Genomic DNA, 22,375 nt, shown 5'->3' with positions numbered 1-22,375 from the left:
GAACTGGGCATGCTTAGCCTGGAGAAGAGAAGATTGAGGGGAGACATGATAGCACTCTTCAAATACTTAAAAGGTTGTCACACAGAGGAGGGCCAGGATCTCTTCTCGATCTTCTCAGAGTGCAGGACACGGAATAACGGGCTCAAGTTAAAGGAAGCCAGATTCCAGCTGGACATCAGGAAAAACCTCCTGACTGTTAGAGCAGTACGACAATAGAACCAGTTACCTAAGGAGGTTGTGGGCTCTCCCACACTAGAGGCCTTCAAGAGGCAGTTGGACAGTCATCTGTCAAGTATGCTGTAGGGTGGATTCCGGCTTTTAGCAGGGGGTTGGACTCGATGGCTTTTAGGCCCCTTCCAACTCTATGATTCTATGACTCTGTGATTCTTCTGAACAGATCCATACAATCCTGCACATTTTGTTCATGTTACTACTAAATTATCAGTTTTTTAATTTTCCAGATTTATTTTCTCGGTTCTTGTGTGGGTTCCTCTAAACTACACAGATTTTCATTATAATTCTGTAGCTGTTCCATTCATTTCTCTGTTCCTCGTAAGACTGTTCTGAAGTCTTCATAGTTGCTCTAATTGATTTTTTTTACCTCCCACCCCGAAACTGTGTTTTAATTTAGTTTCTTTTTTATCTCTCTTTGACTTTCTGTCAAGCTCCAATAATACCTAATGATAGTCATAGAATCATAGAATGGCAGAGTTGGAAGGGGCTATAAGGCCATTGAGTCCAACCCCTCCTACTCAATGCAGGAATCCACCTTAAAGCATCCCTGACAGATGGCTGTCCAGCTGCCTCTCGAAGGCCTCTAGTCATTTCTTCTCCCTTTCTGCTACCCACATATAAAAATGTTTTGCCTACTGAACATTTGCATTTCTTTTCTTATCTATCTATATACAAAACGCTTAGGTATGTTTCCGTAAAGGCTTCAGCTGATACAGGTTGCTAAGCAACAGTAACAACGTGTAACATCAGCTGATTCAGGTTGCTAAGCCCCTCGCCCAACTCCTCCGGGCTTTCCAAGGTAATCCTACCCCCCTTTCTGCCTTTTTGCTCCCCCCCCACACGAAGGGGGCAGCGCCACAGTCCAGAGCATGAGTGAGGCACGGCTGGGGCCCTTGGCGGCCGGGTGGGAGGCCGCTCGCCTGCTGCAAGCCCAGGCAGCCTAATCCCATGTGAGCTGGGTGGGCGGCCCAAGGCTGACAGGAACCCTGGGGAGAGGGGGACACCTGCTCCCCCTCTCCCCTACCTCCCTGCCCCCCAGGTCTGCCAGACGGTGCTGTATCAGTGGCCTCCAAGCAGCCCGTGCCCCCACGATGATATTTAATTAAGAAATTTTAAGATATGCTACAATGGCATATGTTACGCCGGGTACAGCTGGTATGATTTAATTCCCTTAAAATGGCTTCCTGAACTATATCCATCAATACCGTTTCTCAATTTATCTTCCTCCTCCCTCGTTTCCTGCTCTTTATGCAGTTTTGTTTCTTTGTTTCTTTTTTCCCTTTTTTTGCAGGGGACATTTTCTCAAGAAAGGCATGAAACCTTTGAAACGTCATTTATTAATTGCTACTTATTCTATTTCTTACCTGTGTCTCTTATCAAAACGTTATATAAACATCATTCCTTCATCAGTAGTTATGCAGTAATTCTGAAACCTAACAATTATTTCAACAAAAAGGCCTCGAAAGTAAAATAAATTCACTTTACAATTAATTTGTTAGTAATACCAATTAATTATCTAGTATCAGAGTTATATCCATTTCTATCCATTCTATAGTTTTTATGCCATTAACTCTATTTATGTAGAACATTTTTAATTTCTGAGTTATGATTAACACACAGTAAATACTCCTGCTTACAAAGTCATTAAAAAAAATTAAACAACCACTTCTATTCCTGAATCAATCAGAATTCAATTCATTAAATTAATGAACAATTAATTAATTTACTAGATGCATTAATATCTTCAATTCCTCAAAAACAATTCTGGTGAAGGAACAATCTCTATTACTTCTCCATATTTACTCATCACTTGATCATATTAAACCATTCTTACATTTAATAAGTTCATGAATTAAATAAATATTAGTTCAATAAAATATAAAAGCAGTGAATGAGAAGAAAGCTCTTTTAAAAACAACACAGCCAGATGTCCAAATATAGAATGGAGTTGATTTGGGAAAGGGGAGGGCAACCATCACACATTTACACAGAGCATATGCAAAGTTCATTGCAGAGAAAACGGCCTGGGAGAGAGCATGTCAGCCTGCAATTATATGCTATATGGAAGACCCCTTAGAAGGAGTGAGTTAACCATTCTTCTAGGGGGATCTCAGTTCAGGAAAAGCCACCCCCTTTATCAAAGAATGATGGTTGTTTTGTCCAATTGTGCGATAGTCTCCATCTCTGATGTCTGTGGTCTAGCCAGCAAATCAGAAAATTACTTAGTGGCTGGACCCACCTCCATAAAACTAGGGTGACCATATTTTGGAAACCAAAAAGGAGGACAACATGGCCGCTCCCCCAAGGGGCCGTGCCTGCCCACACACTGCCAATACACACACACACTCAGGATCACCCACCCCAAAACATGTAGACACATCCATTCACATCCATGCACCCACCACATAAATACATTCACACACTGCCAACACACACACAAACATGAACACTCTCTCAAAATTATCCATACCCCTAAACACTCACACCAAGACTGATCCCTTGCACAAATTAAGCCTTCTCTGGCATGTACAGTACATGTAGTAGTAGTAGCAGAATTTATACAGTACTGTATGTCAGCACTGCTTGAATTAAATAAATGTTAATGGTAAGGTGCAACACCATAAGGACAGCAATAAAAGAGATAATACTGCAAGCTATTCATATAGCCCATGCAACCAGGAATAAAATATTGCTTTTCTGAGTGGGTGATTATACCAAACACTGATGTTAATGTAGCCTCCCCTCACCAATGCAAAAAGAAGAAGCAAGGCTAGCACAGCAGTGAATCGTTCCCTTAAAGTTAACTATAAAAACCAAGATCCACACCCTTTACTGTTTTTCTGCCTTTTACAATATTTATTTATTTATTTGTTACATTTATATACCACCCCATAGCCGAAGCTCTCTGGGCGGTTTACAAAAGTTAAAAACAGTAAACATTAAAAGCATACAAAATTTAAAAACATAAAAACAATATAAAAACAACAGTATCCATTTAAAAACTACAGTTTTGGGGGTCCGTTAAAAAACAAACTTCGCGTTGTTAAATGCTGTTAAATGCCTGGGAGAAGAGAAAAGTCTTGACCTGGCGCCTGAAAGACAACAGTATTGGCACCAGGCGAGCCTCATTGGCGAGTTAGAACCAAGAAACCCACTCTTTTCACATGTCATGTGTGAATACCATTACATTAAAAAAGCATTACATTAATAACAGAAAGTGCAACAGCATAATCTAATTATTTAGTCAGGCGCTCTGTGTGTGTGTGTGTGTGTGTGCTTAAAAATGGCTTTGAGTTTGTTAATTGTTGTACAAAAGCTTGTGACTGAAATAAATGGATAGCTTTTGTTTCACTAGTATGTTCTTTTTATTTTTCATTAACAGACAGTCGTGCCACCGGGGACATTTTTATAAAACTAGGGTGACCATATGAAAAGGAGGACAGGGCTCCTGTATCTTTAACAGTTGCCTAGAAAAGGGAATTTCAGCAGGTTCTCCATATATACAAATGACAGCTGCTGAAATTCCCTTTTGTAGGCAACTGTTAAAGATACGGGAGTCCTGTCCTCCTTTTCATATGGTCACCCTAATAAAACTGAACTTGATGTAGTAGTAGGGTGACCATATAGAAAGGACAGGGCTTCTGTATCTTTAACAGTTGCATAGAAAAAGGAACTTCACCAGGTGTCATTTGCAGACATGCAGCACCTGGTGAAATTCCCTTTTCATCACAACAGTTAAAAGCTGCAGGAGCCCTGCCCTCTTTTGTATCTGCTCACTCTAGTATAGCTCCTGAAGCTTTAACTGGGGTCCCACATCCCATCCATCAAATGGTGAGCATGCTAACAGCGTTATAATAAAAGAGAGCCTGAATCTTCATATTTGCAACCAAACCGTGATTATAAATGAGGAAATTGTGCACACAGCTTCAGCCAAGCCCACAGTTTGAGGATTCTAATAGGCTGTAGATGAAAATGGGGGAGTCAAGCTAGCACATCATATAAAAGGTTATATTTGGAAAAAATAGAGCAGAGGGGGATTGATGGGGAGTGAGTTCATTTTAATTCCTGACAGTTGGTACCAATATAACCAGGAGTGCTGCAGCCATGTTGCGAACTGTCTGTGGGTGCTACTACCCATTTCCCCAATGCCGTCTCCTCTGAAGGAGAGAACAAACAGCCGATTCCAAGAAAGACTGCAAGGGCAAACACAAGAAGCTGATTGCTCTATGAAGAGCAGCTTTCTCTTGCTCTCTGTCTTTCTCTGTGTTAGGGGTGTGCACGGACCCCCCGACCTGCTTCTCTTCCAGATCCGCAATTTGCGGATCGGGCTGCTTCGCTCTGCCCCGCTCTGCCTATAGTCCGCTCCGCTCTGCTGCGGAGCTCGGGATCCGGATTGGAGCTCCACTTCCCCCCCCCCCCATAGGCTTGCATTGAAATACAAAAAACCCTACAACTTTTTTTCTGTTAAAGTTAAACCTCAAGTTTGGCACCATGACACCTCATGGACGTATACACACGGATGCCAAGACTCAAGCAAATCCAAGCATCCCCTGATTTTCGGGGAATTTTTGAAAATCGGACACCCCATTTTCTGACATGGGATTTACTCTGACATTTTGATAGATAAAAACTTGGAAGCAGGCACCCTCACAGCTGCCATCTAGATCCACATTTATGGCAAGTTTCAAGCAAATCCCATCATCCCCTGATTTTTGGCGGGGCTTTAACCTTTTAACTCACCCCAAATCAAGTCCCATGCTAGAACTATGTCAATTTTCACCTTAGAAACCTCAAGTTCGGCACCATGATACCTCATGGACGTATACACACGTATGCCAAGTCTCAAGCCAATCCAAGCCTCCCCTGATTTTTGGGGAATTTTTGAAAATCGGACACCCCATTTTCAAACATGGGATTTGCTCTGACATTTTGACAGATAAAAAAATTTGAAGTGGGCACCCTCACAGATGCCATCTAGATCCACAATCATGGCAAGTTCCAAGCAAATCCCATCATCCCCTGATTTTTGGCGGGGCTTTAACCTTTTAACTCACCCCAAATCAAGTCCCATGCTAGAACTACGTCAATTTTCACCTTAGAAACCTTAAGTTCGGCACCATGACACCTCATGGATGTATACACATGCATGCCAAGACTCAAGCCAATCCAAGCCTCCCCTGAATTTTGGGGAATTTTTGAAAATCGGATACCCCAGTATCTCAGGGATTTAAAGCTGCAGACAGCTCATTGGGGCCATTTCAAAGGAAATCCCAACATGCCATGAATTGGGGAGTAGATAAACCTATATGAATCTTCTTCCACACTTGAAAAATTGATTTGGAACTTCAAAAAGTCTAAGTGAGCGCAGGAAGGACTTATCCCGAGTCAAAGCAAGACACACACAAACCATCCCTGCGAGGCGGTCACAGGGGAGGAGGACAGGCGGGCAGATCTAGTATGGGGGAGTCAGTCCCGGCAGATGCCCCACCACAGCAGCACCCCAGGGGGAAGGCACGCAGGCAAGCAGGCAGGCAGCTGACATTTCTGGAGGCACAAGGAAGTGATGCAAGGATGGCTTGTTTCTTTCTAAGCCAGCAGTAACACATTGCAAAGTGGAAACCATCCCTTGGAGGCGGTCACAGAGGAGGAGGAGGACAGGCGGACAGAGAGCCAGGCAGAGATACGCCATAGATCTAGTATGGGGGAGTCAGTCCCGGTAGATGCCCCACCACAGCAGCACCCCAGGGGGAAGGCACGCAGGCAGGCAGGCAGCTGACATTTCTGGGGGCACAAGGAAGTGATGCAAGGATGGCTTTGCTCTGTGTTTTTCCCTTACTTTGATTTAATATAAACTTTATTTTTAAATTTTGGAATGTTTGTTTATTTGGTTGGTTCCCCCCCCTTCCCCGTCTTAAAATCTGACTGTGTTTCATCTTCCTTCTTTCTTCTATATAAAAAAAAATACAAAAAAACACACAAAAAGTTATTCTCTCTCTCTCTCTCTCTCTCTCTCTCTGGGTGGGTTACTTGGACTGTGTGTGTGACTGTGTTATTGTGTGAGTGTGCTGTATGCACTGCTTGTGAAGTGCAAAACAGCCAGTTTGAGCATTTCAAATTCAAATCCTGTTTGGGCAAAGCATACACACTTGTCCCATTTCCCTAAATACATATTTTTATTATTATTATTAGTAGTATTATATTATTATACATATTATTAGTATTAGTATTATATTATTATCATCATGAGAAGAGGGAGCAGGTGCACGTCTGTGGCTAGGCGTGCTGAAAGCAGTGGTGGTCAAGGGAAGGCTCAGGCTGGCACCAGTAAGCAGGCCGCCTCTCCTGCTGTGAAAATCAAACGGGCAAGTCCGTGGTGGGGCATCTGCCGGGACTGACTCCCCCATACTAGATCTATGGCGTATCTCTGCCTGGCTCTCTGCCTGGCTCTCTGCCCGCCTGTCCTCCTCCTCCTCTGTGACTGCCTCGCAGGGATGGTTTGCACTTTGCAATGTGTTACTGCTGGCTTAGAAAGAAACAAGCCATCTTTGCATCACTTCTTTGTGCCTCTAGAAATGTCAGCTGCCTGCCTGCCTGCGTGCCTTCCCCCTGGGGTGCATGGGACTTGATTTGGGGTTAAAGCCCCGGCAAAAATCAGGGGATGATGGGATTTGCTTGAAACTTGCCATGATTGTGGATCTAGATGGCAGCTGTGAGGGTACCCACTTCAATTTTTTTTATCTGTCAAAATGTCAGAGCAAATCCCATGTTTGAAAATGGGGTGTCCGATTTTCAAAATTTCCCCCAAAATCAGGGGAGGCTTGGATTTGCTTGAGGCTTGGCATACGTGTGTATACATGGATAAGCTATCATGGTTCTGGGTTTGAGATTTCTAACATGAAAATTGATGGAGATATCAAAAAGGTTGTGAATTGGGGTTACGGGTGATGCATTAGAGGTTAAAGCCCCACCAAAAATCGGGATGATTGGATTTGCTTGAAACAAGCAAACAAACACACACACAACCCAAGCTAAATCCTAATCTAATCTCCTCCAACTCCAAGCACAGCAGCAGCACCTATAAACTAACTCCTCTCTCCACGAACGCCAACCCACAAAGAGACTGAAGGACAAAGCTCTCAGGGTGGCTCTGCCTTAGTCCCCCCTCCAACGCTGGGATTGGAGGATGCTTCATGAGATGATCAATTCTCATCAGGATTGGGAGCTGAATGTGCCTGTCATCGCTAAAAAAACAAAACAAAAAATGCCGCTTTTACCCTTTCGTGGGTTTTTTACATATATTTTTCTAAAAATATAGCAAGCGAACCACACCACGCAGAGAGCTGAGAGTAGGCTAAAATGACCCCCAGCCACGACTCTCTAAGCACAAGAAGTTTCAGAAAGATAGCTTAAAAAAGAACACAGTTATCCCCTATTCTTTTCCGCAATGCAATCCTATGGGTGAAATGATCCAAAATGGCAGGCGAAGTGCTCTACGAAAAGAGAAGCACTTCTCCTATGGCCGCTTCTCTTTGCCATGCTTCTAAGGGTCCGCGGTCCACTTCTACTCTGCCTCCGGGCAAGGCGGAGCAGGCCAATTCGCTTCTGATTCTCCGATTCTAATCGGAGCAGAGCACACCCCTACTCTGTGTGTCTGGGACTGACCAAGGCTACAAAGATTTCCCACTCCCACCACCAGCTTCCAAATTACAAAGTACCTTTCCAATTCACCTGAAAACTACATCTGTCTCCCCAAACACCACCATGGCAGAGCTTTTCAAGGCAGCAAAATCAACAACACCAAAGCACCTTTGCTCTTTTGTCCCAACACCACTTGCTCCCATCAATGTTTAGTTTTATTTTGCATTTGGGGGGAAATGGAAGTGTGATTTGTTGGTTTGCATTGATTTAAAAAAATGCTAAAAGAACACATACTAGAGAAGGGATTTTTGAATTCCCAAAGGCATGCACTTTTGGGGGCGTGGGGCATGGTATAGCATTGGCTTAGAGGATTTGAAAGAACTGACCAGTGAAGTACAGAGTCAAAGCAACTCCCTCCCCTCCCCACAACATTTTGTGACATGCTAATGCTGTGACCCTCTACTTGCTTACTTGGAAGTAAGCTTACTGGATTCATGAAAAAACATGACAGGATTGTGCTAGAGCAGCTAGACTACATAAAATGCATTTCCCTGTCACAACACAAACCAAACATCAGCCAAGTCAGGTGTTTCTTGGATTTTATTCTGGATTTATTTCCTTGGAGAAAATAAATTTATAACCCAGAACTCGAAGGGGAGCCTGACTTGGATCCCCCCAACATTCCCTGCACAGGAGTTCTCAGCTGTATTAAATTTATTTTCTCCAAGGAATAAAATCCAAGAGCCCCCTTGGATTCCCCCTTCCCTGCACAGGAATTCTGGGCTTTTATTTCCTTTGAGAAAATAAATTTACAGCCCAGAACTCACCTGCAGGAAAGGCAGAGGGGAGGGGAGCCTGACTTGGATTTCCCCCCTCACCTTCCCTGCATAGGAGTTCTGAGCTGCATTAAATTTATTTAAAAGTCTGGCTTTTTCTCCAAGGAATAAAATCCAAGAGCCCCCTGACTTGGATTCTCCCCTTCCCTGCACAGGAGTTCTGGGCTTTTATTTCCTTGGAGAAAATAAATTTAAATACAGCCAAGAACTCCAGTGCAGGGAAGGTGGTGGTGGGGTAATTCAAGTCAGGGGGTTCTTGGATTTTTATTTCCTTGGAGAAAATACAGCCCAGAACTCATGGAAGGTGGGGGTGGGGGGATGGAAATTTATTTATTTATTTATTTATTTATTTATTTATTAAACTTATATACCACTCCCATAGCCAGGGCTCTCTGGGCGGTTTACAGAAATTCTAAAATTGAGGTAAAAACAAGTGTACAAAATTTAAAACTCTAAAACACAGAACATACACACATAAAACTTAGGAAAGCTAAGTCAGGGCCAGGGTTTCTAGGATTTATTTATTTACAGCCCCACAGTGGAGGTGAGGGGTGGGGAGAGAGCCAAGTCAGGGGGGTGTTAGGAGGTTTTCTTTGGGTGGAGAAATTACAGACCTGGGAAGGCAGGGAGCCAATACAGTCGTCGTCAGCAGCAGCAGATTCCTGATTGCTGCCTCAATTCATAGCTGTGCTGGAGAGGCTTGCTGGGCATGTTTCTTCAACATGCCTGGGTCGAAGTGTGAACAGGGCTTAGGGTGTGCCTTTCAGAAATGCAGAAACACGTGCTCTAATCCCCCTGATGCTTCCATCTGGGGGCGTTTCTTGGTGAAAGTCATAACATCAACCAAGAAGAACCCCAGATAGAAGTGGGCGGGGTTTAGGGCACGCATTTTGGAAATGCATGCTCTAAGCTCCATCCATGCTTTCATCTGGGGTTCTTCTTGGCTGAAGCTATGCTGGTGGCTAAGAAAATGCCCAAATGGCCATGTGAGAGAGGCTTGCAAGGTGCATTTCCCCGGACAAAACTAAAAAAACCAGGATTTCCACCCGGACCCAGTTTGCCCCGCCCATTTCCAGACATGTCCGGCCCAAACTGGATGTATGGTCACCGTACATAAAACTGTAAACTTACATCTCAATATTCCAAGTTAGTTGAAACTAGGCATCTTGTTCTAAAAAAGAGTTTAAGGTTTTGGTTGCATTTTGAGGACAAATATTTTAGATATGCCAATTCAGGTTGCAGGGCAGTGTGCAAACTGACCAGATATTGCATCGTTGAGAAGTAGGGGTTTGTGATAGGAATTAATAAAAGTTTACTGATAGTTGTGTGTAGTAATTCCTTACCTCCAAAATCCTATCTCTGTCAAACCATTTCTGGAAGTTGAACTTATTTTAGGTCAAATGCTTCCTGAAATTCTAAAAACAAATTTTAGAATATCGTATCATTAAATGTTAGGGGAAAATCCAGTTGGAGATCTCTAACCCCAATTATTTATTTACTTATTTATTACATTTTTATACCGCCCAATAGCCAAAGCTCTCTGGGCGGTTCACAAAAATTAAAACCACAGTAAAACACCCAACAGGTTAAAACACAATTACGAAATACAATATAAAAAGCGCAACCAGGATAAAACCACACAGCAAAGTTGATATAAGATTAAAATACAGAGTTAAAACAGTAAAATTTAAATTTAAGTTAAAATTAAGTGTTAAAATACTGAGTGAATAAAAAGGTCTTCAGCTGGCGATGAAAGCAGAATTGGCCTAAGCGTGAATAATTGTCCATGTTAGTGCTTTATAAAAATAGGTGGTAAATCTTCAATGTTCTTTGTAAGGTATTTAATCAAACATGGGAATCTATTTGAATCTGGGAATCCTTCCATACCACTGTAAATGCTTCTTGAAGAAGGGTCACTTTCATGTGTCTTTTTTTTTAATGTTGTCTTACTAATATACTTCAGAGAATATACCTGACTGTGTTTCCCTTTACAGTGGTAGGAAAGCCTTTCAGCATAATTGCCTTCTTTTCCCACCGCTGGATTTTTGGTTGGAGTGGCTGCCGCTGGTATGGATGGGCTGGGTTCTTCTTTGGCATTGGGAGTCTTATCACCATGACAGCAGTTAGCTTGGACAGATACTTTAAGATCTGCTATTTATCCTATGGTGAGTTAAAAAGCAGAATAATGTCCATTCCTTCCTTCCTTGGAAATTAGTGAGTCAGTTTCTGTTTCCATCAATAGCAGTGACATTTTCAGAGGAATGTCATCCAAGAATTTACCATTTGTCATGAGTTAATGGGAATTAATAAGAAATCCTCTATGCTCAATAGGCTAATCTAGAAAAGGTCTTGTAACCTAACATCACTTGAACAGCCTGATATTTAGATAAACATAACTCTAGTATCATGAGTACAGCCAAATCCCAATATAATATTTCATTTTTTCTCCCAATTACACATTGTTATGTAGAGATGAGGGGTCCCTATTGCTCACTGTGAATTAACTCAAAAATGTCTCTCCCCCTGCACCCCCCACAAATTAGGAAGAAGCTGTTTTAACAGAGGTATCTTTTCAAAGCAGCACCCTAGGCAAAGCAACAGAGCAGTTTCTCCATTGCTTTGCTAGGGGGCTGATTGAAAGAACAGCCCCTAGGAAAGCTTAGACTGGGGCGCAAAATCCCACTCCCCATGGGAGCCAATTGGGGATCAGCCCTTTTCTCCCTGCCTGCCCACTGTTTCCTAGGGATTAAGCCTTCAAAGGAAAGTAAGCTGGACAAGAGCTCTGGCAAGGCTGGGAGGATGGTTAAATGGCCCATGAGAACAAGGCCAGAAAGTGCTTCCAGGTATGGGTGATCTAACAGCACCCAAGTATTGGTTTTCTTCTAAGGGCTGCAATTAGCATAGCAAGTCTGCTTCCACATCTGTAACCATCTTCAGAGACTGGGCTCTGAAGTTTGTTTGGCACTGAATCAGGCTGCTCATCTACCAAGAAGATTTGAAGCTTTTTATACTGTATTTTGTATTTGTGTTTTTAGACTGTTGGTTGTTTTATTATGGTTTCAATGTTTGTGAACCACCCAGAGAGTTTCAGCTATTGGGTGGTATAAAAATGTAATAAATAAATTAATAAATAAATAACCCGCTGGGCAGCCACCCTTTCTCCAGGCCGAAATGCGTGGGCATATTTTCATTACGGCCACATGATTATGAGAAATGGTTAAACTAGGGTGACCCTATGAAAAGGAGGACCAGGCTCCTGTATCTTTAACAGTTGCATAGAAAAGGGGATTTCAGCAGGTGTCATTTGTATATATGGAGAAGCTGGTGAAATTCCCTCTTCATCACAACAGTGAAAGCTGCAGGAGCTATACTAGAGTGACCAGATTTAAAAGAGGGCAGGGCACCTGCAGCTTTAACTTTTGTGATGAAGAGGGAATTTCACCAGGTTCTCCATATATACAAATGACACCTGCTGAAATTCCCTTTTCAATACAACTGTTAAAGATACAGGAGCCCCGTCCCACTCAGTGCAGTCCTGAACGTGATTGCAGGAGGTGGCACTCAGCTGCATTTAAAAAAGAAAGAAAAGAAACAGGTGTAATGCAATTACATTTGGAAAGTAAAGTGTTAAAATAATAGAATTGACTCCTAAAGAGGAGGGCCAGACAAGGAATGGAAGCCATAACTACAATCCTATCTAGCTGAAAAGCTATGGAACAGCTGGCTGAGAGCTCATCTACACCTGGGAAGATTGCACAACTGTTCCATTGTGTTTTTTATAAGTCAGCTTTACTGAGTAATGGACAAGGCACAAGAGGAGGACATTCCAAAGTAAAAGTGCAGTTAGTTGATTCCTTCCAGTGAAATATCTGGGTTTAGTGTTTATATCCCAGATTAGAGCCGGGATTCAGATGGAACAGAATATCCTGTCCTCCAGATCAGAGCCAGAGTTAGCAGTGTACCAGAGGCTAATAGTGTATTCCTACTCATATCTAATCATAAGTTCCATTCAGTTCATTGAGACTTACTCTCAAACAACATGCTAATGAATTAGCAAAATGATTTGGTGAAACAAAAGGGGGTGAGCATATTGCAATACTATTTCTCCTTGAATTACTGGATTAATTTCAACATTTTCTGTTCAAGGTAACTGGTTCTCTATATGTGTGATTTGTAAATAATAATTATAATAATAATAATAATAATAATAATAATAATAACAACAATAATAATAATAATTTGTTCTCTTCTAGGTACCTGGCTAAAGAGACACCATGCTTTTATCTGCTTAGGAATAATCTGGTCCTATGCTACATTTTGGGCAACCATCCCTTTTGCTGGCTTGGGAAACTACGCTCCTGAGCCATTTGGAACCTCCTGCACTCTGGACTGGTGGCTGGCTCAGGGTTCCGTGGCTGGACAGGCTTTTATTCTGAATATCCTTTTCTTCTGTCTCTTATTTCCTACCGCTGTGATCATGTTTTCATATGTTAAAATAATAGCAAAGGTCAAGTCATCTACCAAAGAAGTAGCTCATTATGACACCAGGATTCAAAACACCCATGTACTGGAAATGAAGTTAACTAAGGTAGGTAGAGGACACCCAACGGCTTTTGGAAGAGACTTGCTGAAAAGATGGGACTGCTCAATCCAGCAATATGCAGGAAGAAAATATATACAAAGGGAAAGGATAATTTGACCAACAGACAGGAGAAATAAAGTTTGCAGATGGCAAAGATTTCACCAAGGAGTGCTAATGGTGTCATACATTTTCATTTTTGTTTGTTTATTAAATTTCTATACTGCCCAATAGTCAAAGCCCTGAGTGAGTCACAAAAATTAAAGGTATAAAATAAAACAAGATAAAATATAACATAAAATCTTTAAGTGCTTAAAGCAAAATAAAACCAAAATAAAAATCAGAGTAAAGCTAGCAGCAGTGTAAAAATGTAAAAAAAAAATGGCCTGATTCATAGAATCATAGAATCATAGAATAGCAGAGTTGGAAGGGGTCTACAAGGCCATCGAGTCCAACCCCCTGCACAATGCAGGAATCCACCGTAAAGCAGCCCTGACAGATGGTTGTCCAGCTGCCTCTTGAAGGTCTCTAGTGTGGGAGAGCCCACAACCTCCCTAGGTAACTGATTCCATTGTCATACTGCTCTAACAGTCAGGAAGTTTTTCCTGATGTCCAGCTGGAATCTGGCTTCCTTGAACTTGAGTCCCTTATTCCGTGTCCTGCACTCTGGGAGGATTGAGAAGAGATCCTGGCCCTCCTCTGTGTGACAACCTTTTAAGTATTTGAAGAGTGCTATCATGTATCCCCTCAATCTTCTCTTCTCCAGGCTAAACATGCCCAGTTCTTTCAGTCTCTCTTCATAGGGCTTTGTTTCCAGACCCCTGATCATCCTGGTCGCCCTCCTCTGAACACGCTCCAGCTTGTCTGCATCCTTCTTGAATTGTGGAGCCCAGAACTGGACGCAATACTCTAGATGAGGCCTAACCAGGGCTGAATAGAGAGGAACCAGTACCTCACGTGATTTGGAAGCTATACTTCTATTAATGCAGCCCAAAATAGCATTGGCCTTTCTTGCAGCCATATCACACTGTTGGCTCATATTCAGCTTGCAATCTACAACAATTCCAAGATCCTTCTCATTTGTAGTATTGCTGAGCCAAGTATCCCCCATCTTGTAACTGTGCCTCTGGTTTCTATTTCCTAAATGTAGAACTTTGCATTTATCCCTATTAAATTTCATCCTGTTGTTTTCAGCCCAGCACTCCAGCCTATCAAGATCACTTTGAAATTTGTTTCTGTCTTCCAGGGTATTAGCTATCCCACCCAATTTGGTGTCATCTGCAAATTTGATCAGCTTTCCCTGCACCTACTCATCCAAATCAATAATAAAAATGTTGAAGAGCACTGGGCCCAAGACTGAGCCCTGCGGTACCACACTCGTTGCCTCTCCCCAGTTTGAGAAGGTTCCATTGATAAGTACTCTTTGAGTCCGATTCTGTAGCCAACTGTGGATCCACCTAATAGTTGTTCCAACTAGCCCACTTTTAGCTAGTTTGTTAATCAGAATGTCATGTGGTACTTTGTCAAAAGCTATGCTGAAGTCAAGATATATGACGTTCACAGCGTTCCCACAGTCCACAAGGGAGGTTACCTTATCAAAAAATGAGATCAAATTTGTCTGACAGGACTTGTTCTTGACAAATCCATGTTGGCTTCTAGTGATCACCACATTGATTTCAAGGTGTTTACAGATTGACTTCTTTATAATCTGCTCCAGAATTTTCCCAGGGATGGATGCCAGACTGACTGGTCTGTAGTTCCCAGGTTCTTCCTTTTTGAAGATAGGGACAACGTTAGCCCTCCTCCAGTCGTCCGGCACCTCACCCGTCTTCCATGATTTTGCAAAGATAATAGACAAAGGTTCTGGGAGTTCTTCCGCTAGCTCCTTCATTACTCTAGGATGCAGTTCATCGGGCCCTGGAGATTTGAACTCATTCAAGGAAATTAGGTGTTCTTTGACCATTTGTTTATCAATCTCAAACTGCAATCCTGCCCCCTCAACTTCTGCTTCACTTTTTCCAGGGGGGCCATAGACCCGCTTTTGGGAGAAGACTGAGGCAAAGTAGGAATTGAGCACTTCAGCCTTTTCTTTTTCATCTGTTATCAATTTGCCATCCTCATTAAGCAGTTGAACCACCATTTCTTTCCTCTGTCTTTTACTACTCACGTATCTGAAGAAAACCTTTTTATTGCTTTTAGCATCCCTCGATAATCTCAGCTCATTCTGAGCTTTAGCCTTCCTGACGCCATTTTGGCACTTCTGCGCCACTTGTCTGTACTCTTCTTTTGTAGCCTGTCCTTCCTTCCACTTCCTATATGTATCCCTTTTTGTTTTCAGGTCATCTCTAAGCTTTTTGTGGAGCCACATTGGTTTCCTCTGTTGTCTTCTATCTTTTCTCCTTGTTGGAATTGTTTGTAACTGTGCCTTTAAAATTTCCTTTTTTAAATACTCCCACCCATCCTGCACTCCTTTTCTCTTTAGGCTCATTTGCTATGGGACCTTACTTATCATAGTTCTGAGTTTATTAAAATCAGCTTTCCTAAAATCCAGAGTACGTGTATGGCTACACTCAACTTTTGTCTCCTTCATAATCAAGAATTCAAGTATGATGTGGTCACTTTTCCTCAGAGTTCCCGTAACTGCCACTTTATCCACTAAGTCATCCCTATTGGTCAATATCAAGTCAGGGATTGCCGATCCTCTAGTTCCTTCCTCCACTTTCTGTAGGAGAAAGTTATCACCCAGACATGTCAGGAATTTCTTGGAAGGGCCGCTTTTGGCAGTATTGGTCTCTCAACAGATATCAGGGTAATTGAAGTCCCCCATCACTACTACATCACACTTCCTTGAAACACTGGCAATTTGTTTCTCAAAAGTTTCATCCTCGTCTTCTCCGTGATTGGGTGGTCGGTACTAGACTCGGATTATCATGTTCTTTTTATTCCTTGCCCCCTTTATTTTAATCCAGATGCTCTCGACAGGGCTCCAAGTCTGATCCGCCTGTATTTCTGTGCAGGAGTAGGTATTTTTAACATATAGTGCAACTCCACCTCCCTTTCTATTTCTTCTGTTCTTTTTGAACAAGTTATATCCTTCAATTGCTATATTCCAGTCATGAGAGTCATCCCACCAAGTTTCAGTTATACCTATCAAGTCGTATTTGCCTTCATGTAATAAGAGTTCAAGTTCGTTCTGTTTGTTTCCCATGCTCTGGGCATTAGTATATAGACATCGAAGACCATGTGTTTTATAGTCTGGCTTTGTTCCTACATTGTTGCGGACACTATTTGGGAGCACTATTGGAGCTGTTCTCTGTACTGTGGTGCCTTGGCCTTCATCCATTTTTTTTCGAGGTTTATGTCTCCCGCCCCCGTAAGATTCAGTTTAAAGCCCTCCTGATCAAGTTCTTCATGCTGTGGCCGAACACATTCTTTCCAGCCCTTGTGAGGTGCAACCCATCCCTTGCCAGCAGTCCATGTTCCAAGTAGTGTAGCCCGTGGTCCCAGAATCCAATATTCTCACATCGGCATCACCTTCGTAGCCAGTCGTTCATCCGGAGTATTTTTCTTTCCCTTTCTAATCCTCTTCCAAGAACCGGGAGGATGGATGAGAAAACTACCTGGGCCCCAAAGTTCTTCAGTTTCCTTCCCAGAGCTTCATAGTCTGAAATGATTTCTTCGTAGCTCTGCTTGGCGACATCATTTGTTCCCACATGGATGAGAAGAAAGGGATATGTGTCCGTGGACTTTATGAGTTTCGGTAACCCTTCAGTCACATCTCTAATCTGTGCTCCAGGGAGACAGCACACCTGGCGAGTCCATGGGTCTTCACGACATCCTTGGGTTTCAATCCCACGCAGCAGGGAGTCTCCCACAACGACTACTCTTCTCTTCTTCTTGGTTGACCTACCTTCTGCCTCTTGTTCATTGTTGCACGGTGTCTCCTGTACTTCTTCCTCTGCAAACTGTCCTTCAGTCTCATCCTCCAGAAGCTGAAAGCGGTTGCTTAACTCTAATGGTTCCACCGGCGCAGAATGCCTTCTAGTTCTTCTGCTCCTGTCACTCTTTTCCAGAGAGTTTCCTCTTCATTGGCTTTCCTCCTCTTAGCATACTCCACTTCTGCTTCAGCTGGCTGTTGCTCTTCAATCTCGTGTGCTTCTTGTTGCTGTTGTAGTTCCACTGTTCGGTCTAAGAACTCCTCAACTTCTCTTATTCTTTGGAGGGTGGACACTCGCCGCTCAAGTCCTCTCACTTTTTCTTCCAAAAGTGCCACCAGCTTGCACTTGTTGCAGGTATACGCCATGTTGAGCTCAGGCAGAAACACAAACATTGCACACCCTTTGCAGGTCACCACCTCTAGGGGCTCCTTTCCATCCATATTGTCTATTTCTGCTTTGTTTTTTCCTTTCTAATTATAGTGGAATTGCCTTTGCTTTGTCCTGTCCTCTCTAAAGACAGGACAACACGCTAAACCATGCTGCTTAACCACAACTATTTTGTGGTTAAGCAGCATGGTTTAGCATGTCTGAGTGGGGCCAATGAAGCATTTGAAAACAAACCTGAAAAACTAAAGCAAAGAACTAAAAAGTGGGAGGGAATCTTCACCTGATGCTGAAAAGACCAGAGTGTCTTCTGTGGTGCCAGGTGAGTCTCTCTGGGGAGGGCATTCCACAGACAGGGTGCTACCACTGAAAAGGTCCTCTCCTTAGTATCCACCCACCTCACCTTATTTAGCAGAGGAGGGCCTTTCAAGATGAACTTAGAATCTGGACAGATATATACGGGAGGAGAAGATCCCTTCAAGGAACATGGGCCCAATTCATTTAGTGCTTTAAAAATGAATACCAGCACTTCCTTTTGAGCTCAGAAGCGGGCTGTCAGCCAGTCCAGAGCACAAAGCACTGGCATAATGTTGGCCAGAGCCAGGTAACAACCTTGCTGCCCTATTTTGGACGAGCTGAAATTTCAGGACTGTTTTGAAAGGCAGTCCAACAGGTAACACATTGCAGTAATCCAATGGTTTTGTACCCCATGATCTAGAAATTGGCTTTAAAAGTAGTGATTCTGAAAGGGGTCATTAATAAAGAGTAGTCTTAGAAAACCCTCAGAACAAAAATCACTCCTTTCACCTGAGCGTTCTAAATTAAGTTATAATGTTGGTTGCACTATATTTAATTAGCTTGCAATGTTGTCTAAAACCTGGACGCTAGTTGCTGCTTACACAGAGTGTAGCACGCACCCACAAACAGTATTTGTAAGGTTGTAGAGAGTCGTGGGCATGTTCTACGTTTCTCCCAAGCCTCAGGAAAAAGAAGCCCCGTGGGCCCCAGGGCATGTTGAAAAAACTTCCTGATTCAAGCCCAGGACTCACGTCTTCTATTTTCTGCTAGCTCTCTCCATAGTTTATGTTTCCTTGATCTCTTTAGCTTCTATTGGGACTTTTGGGGAGGGGGGGGGAAGACTTCCTCGCAGATGCTGTGGGTATTCAATGCAAATTCTGGGAAATATAAAGATAGTATTAAAGCATCTGCTTCTATCTTAGTTAACTAAGGTAGGTAGAGGACACCCAATGGCTTTTGGAAGAGGTTTGCTGAAAAGATGGGACTGCTCAATCCAGCAATATGCAGGAAGACAATATATACGAAGAGAAATAATTTGACCAACAGACAGGGGAAATAAATGCTTTCAAGCCTTATTTGTTATTTATAGAATCATAGAATAGTAGAGTTGGAAGGGGCCTATAAGGCCACTGAGTCCAACCCCCTGCTCAATGCAGGAATCTGCCTTAAAGCATCCCTGACAGATGGTTGTCCAGCTGCCTCTTGAAGGCCTCTAGTGTGGGAGAGCCCACAACCTCCCTAGGTAACTGGTTCCATTGTCGTATTGCTCTAACAGTCAGGAAGTTTTTCCTGATGTCTAGCCAGACATCAATCATTTATGAAGAACATTTACTACACAGAATAAAACAAGATTAAAAACTCATTAACTTTTAACAATAAAAATAACAGCTAAACAATCCTTAGGAAGCAAATGCTAGCAAGTGGATTAAAACAGGTTAAACAGGTCAAACCAGATTTTAAAGGTGTGAGAAAAGAAAAGATTTTTTCCTGGTAATGAAATGACAACAGAGAAGGTGCCAGGTGAGCTTTTCATGAAAATGTTCCCCTTTCACAACTACCAGTTGCAGCTCATCTGCTGGGGTCACCTGGAGAAGCCTTTGAAATGAGTGTGGAAAGAGATAGAAGCTCAGTGGAAATTGCAAAGCAGTTGCATATTATCTGGGTTGAGACAAGATGAAAACTCACTCTGAAGCATTGTGTGTGGATTGTTGTTGGACCGTGTGTTGTTGATGATTCTGAAGATAAATGTGTACAAGTTAACTAACTTGGTTTTCACTACGATTATAAATTGGATCTGTGGATTATTTGCTACCTCATTCTATATAACTTCAGAAAAACTGCATCTCTGGCAATACAACAGATACTATATGAGTAATGTGAAATATGTCTATTGTATTAAGTAAGAAAGTTTGATCAAATATTTCTTCACACCAGGTGGCGATGTTGATCTGTGCAGGATTTTTAATTGCTTGGATCCCATATGCTGTAGTCTCAGTGTGGTCAGCATTTGGAAGACCAGATTCAGTTCCCATCAAAGTATCAGTGATACCAACCTTGCTTGCAAAATCAGCAGCTATGTACAATCCAGTTATTTACCAGGTCATTGGCTGCAAATCTGCATGTTGCCGGTCAGGTGATCTCAAGCCACTGCCAAAGAAGGACACGTTAAAAGAATCCAGGTATGTTTTTCAGGATGGCAGCCCCAGTCATTCGGAAACTGTTGATGTGGCTCTGATGTTGACTGCAAAAGAGGCTGGTGTGTAAGGAATGCTGATTGCTCTCCACCCGGAACCAGTGCCAGTGCCAGACTATTTTGCGCCCTAGGCAAGGCAAGCTACTTGCACCCCAAAAAAACCTGCCAACTTCAATTCAGCTGTTCAAGACGAGTTTCTGAACTATTATATTTTCCTTTTATTATGTTTTCCCCCTTAAAACAGCTAATTTGTATAAAACTGTGACCTTTAAAGGGCAATACTGTGCTCCTCTGAGGTCTGCGCCCTAGGCGGCTGCCTAGTTGGCCTAATGGTAGCACTGGCCCTGCCTTGAACACATCCCTTCCTGCAGCCCCTCTCCCTAAACACCACTGGCCCAGCTGAGTACACTTCTAGGCTGAGTTTGGACGACACACTAATCAATGGTTGTTTCCCGTTCTGTTCCTATTACCCCGCCCCCACCCCCCCGTTGATTAGTGTGTCGTCCGAACTCAGCCCTAGTGCCAGAGGCTGATGGAGGAGAAAAGGCAGCTATAGGGAGAGGAGCTGCAGGACAGTGAGCTTGGGAGGATTCTGTACTCTTACTCCATGTGTCTCTTTTGCTTTTAAAATCTTTCTTCCTCTCACCACCCTCTGTATCATTAAATGTGCTGCTGTTATACCCAGTTCAGCTACAAGGAAAGATTTATACACTGCAGAAGCGTCTTTTCCTAAGATGCACATACAGATCACCTTTTCACATACACTCAAGCAGGGAGGTGCTTCTGTGGGGCTGTTGCACGTGTTGTTTACTCCTCATTTCACCCTTTACTGATTGCGCTCATCTGGCTGATGATGCATAGTGGCCTGCCGTGGGGCAATCTGGGGCAATGGGTGGGGCAATCTGAGCGGTGGGAGAGAAGGTAGCAACTGACCGAGTTGCCTGCCTCTAATGCTTGCTTCTCAAGTGCATGGGAACTGTGGACACTGCAGAAGTGAAAGTGGGCTTTCCATTATATGTATATCTTACCAATTAAACAAACATCAGAGGTTGTTTGGCATTAAGCAAGGATTTAATAACATCAAGGAATGATGATGTCATATGATGTGGCTTTATTTCTTCCCACAGGCTGTACACAATATCTGCAGATAACAAGACTGAAGTAGTTAATGAAACTCAAGTGGACCATGTATGAACCACTGCAAAAAGTCAGTTAACCAAGCAGCCAACAATTTTGGCCTTTCTTCTCTGCTGCTTCTTTTACACATTAGTTTAAAATGATGGCAGTTTCATTTTACTGTTTTTGTTCTTTCTCATGATGTCATAGGATGCATTTTCCCATGCCAATTGGAAAATGAACACTTTTTAAAATGTAGCCATTTTGTTTATGTTTTTAAATATGTAAACTCATGCTCTAGTCATCACTCTTCTTAGAGTTTTAAAAACAAATCTTATGTGATAATTAGATGTTTGTGTTTAATGTATTTGCCATTATTATGATTGATAACTGCCCTGCCCTCCTTTCATTCATTAAAATACCATCAATCCTGTCAACAAGAGCCGCATGGCACAGAAGTGGCACTCTGCCTTGGGCAAATAACTGAGGGTGTAGTCAGAACTACCAGAATGGTTGCTTATGGCTTGTGTTCATAAACTGGTTGAAATTTGCTCAATAGAATAGTAAAGACTCTGTGTGTGTGTGTGTGTGTGTGTGTGTGTGAATTTTCTCCCAAATTGTGTATGTGTGTGACTCTGGTAATAAGAGTTTACAGAGCAGTAAGAATGTTACAATACTGGAAGATATTTTCAAGAGTAGAAGCAATAATTTGAAATGTGTTCCCTTGCACATTTTCTTAAGTAGCAAGTACTTTTACCACAGTTTAGTAGAGGAGATCCTCTTATGCTCAAAAGTGATTTGATGCACTTTGCTTTACTCATTCAGTCCCCATTGAACTTGATTGCAGTGTGCCATGCAAGTAGGCATATGTATCCATTAACTGCACACAAGAAAGAGGGTTGGATTGGGGCCCATATATATGATTTATCCCTCACTGTCATAACATGTCCAGTTTTGAATCTGAGCCAACCTGCAAATTTAGTTTATGTAATTACACTTTTACAAATACTTGCTAAATGGTCAGAAAATAATATTTGCTTTTTTTTTGATAGTCTGGATTTACTACTGAGATGCAGGTACTGGTAAAATATAGATGACAATATCACACAAGGTAAAAGAAGGATTTTGATTGAAATGTAACTGTGTATTGATTAGCAGA

At 42.4% G+C, this 22,375-nt stretch overlaps 1 protein-coding gene across 1 annotated transcript in view; it reads left to right on the top strand.

Moving 5' to 3' along the window:
• Positions 1 to 21,294, top strand: part of OPN5 (opsin 5) — a 49,596-nt gene extending 28,302 nt beyond the window's left edge. The window contains exons 3-6 of the mRNA XM_063115847.1: positions 10,703 to 10,873; positions 12,962 to 13,296; positions 19,842 to 20,086; positions 21,228 to 21,294. Coding sequence (XP_062971917.1) covers positions 10,703 to 10,873; positions 12,962 to 13,296; positions 19,842 to 20,086; positions 21,228 to 21,294 — 818 coding nt within the window. The remainder of the gene's footprint in view (positions 1 to 10,702; positions 10,874 to 12,961; positions 13,297 to 19,841; positions 20,087 to 21,227) is intronic.
• Positions 21,295 to 22,375: the final 1,081 nt, after the last annotated feature.

The sequence above is a fragment of the Elgaria multicarinata genome, chromosome 2, assembly GCF_023053635.1.
Source record: "Elgaria multicarinata webbii isolate HBS135686 ecotype San Diego chromosome 2, rElgMul1.1.pri, whole genome shotgun sequence".
Lineage (NCBI taxonomy): Eukaryota > Metazoa > Chordata > Lepidosauria > Squamata > Anguidae > Elgaria > Elgaria multicarinata.
This window is presented reverse-complemented; position numbering and strand designations above follow the sequence as displayed.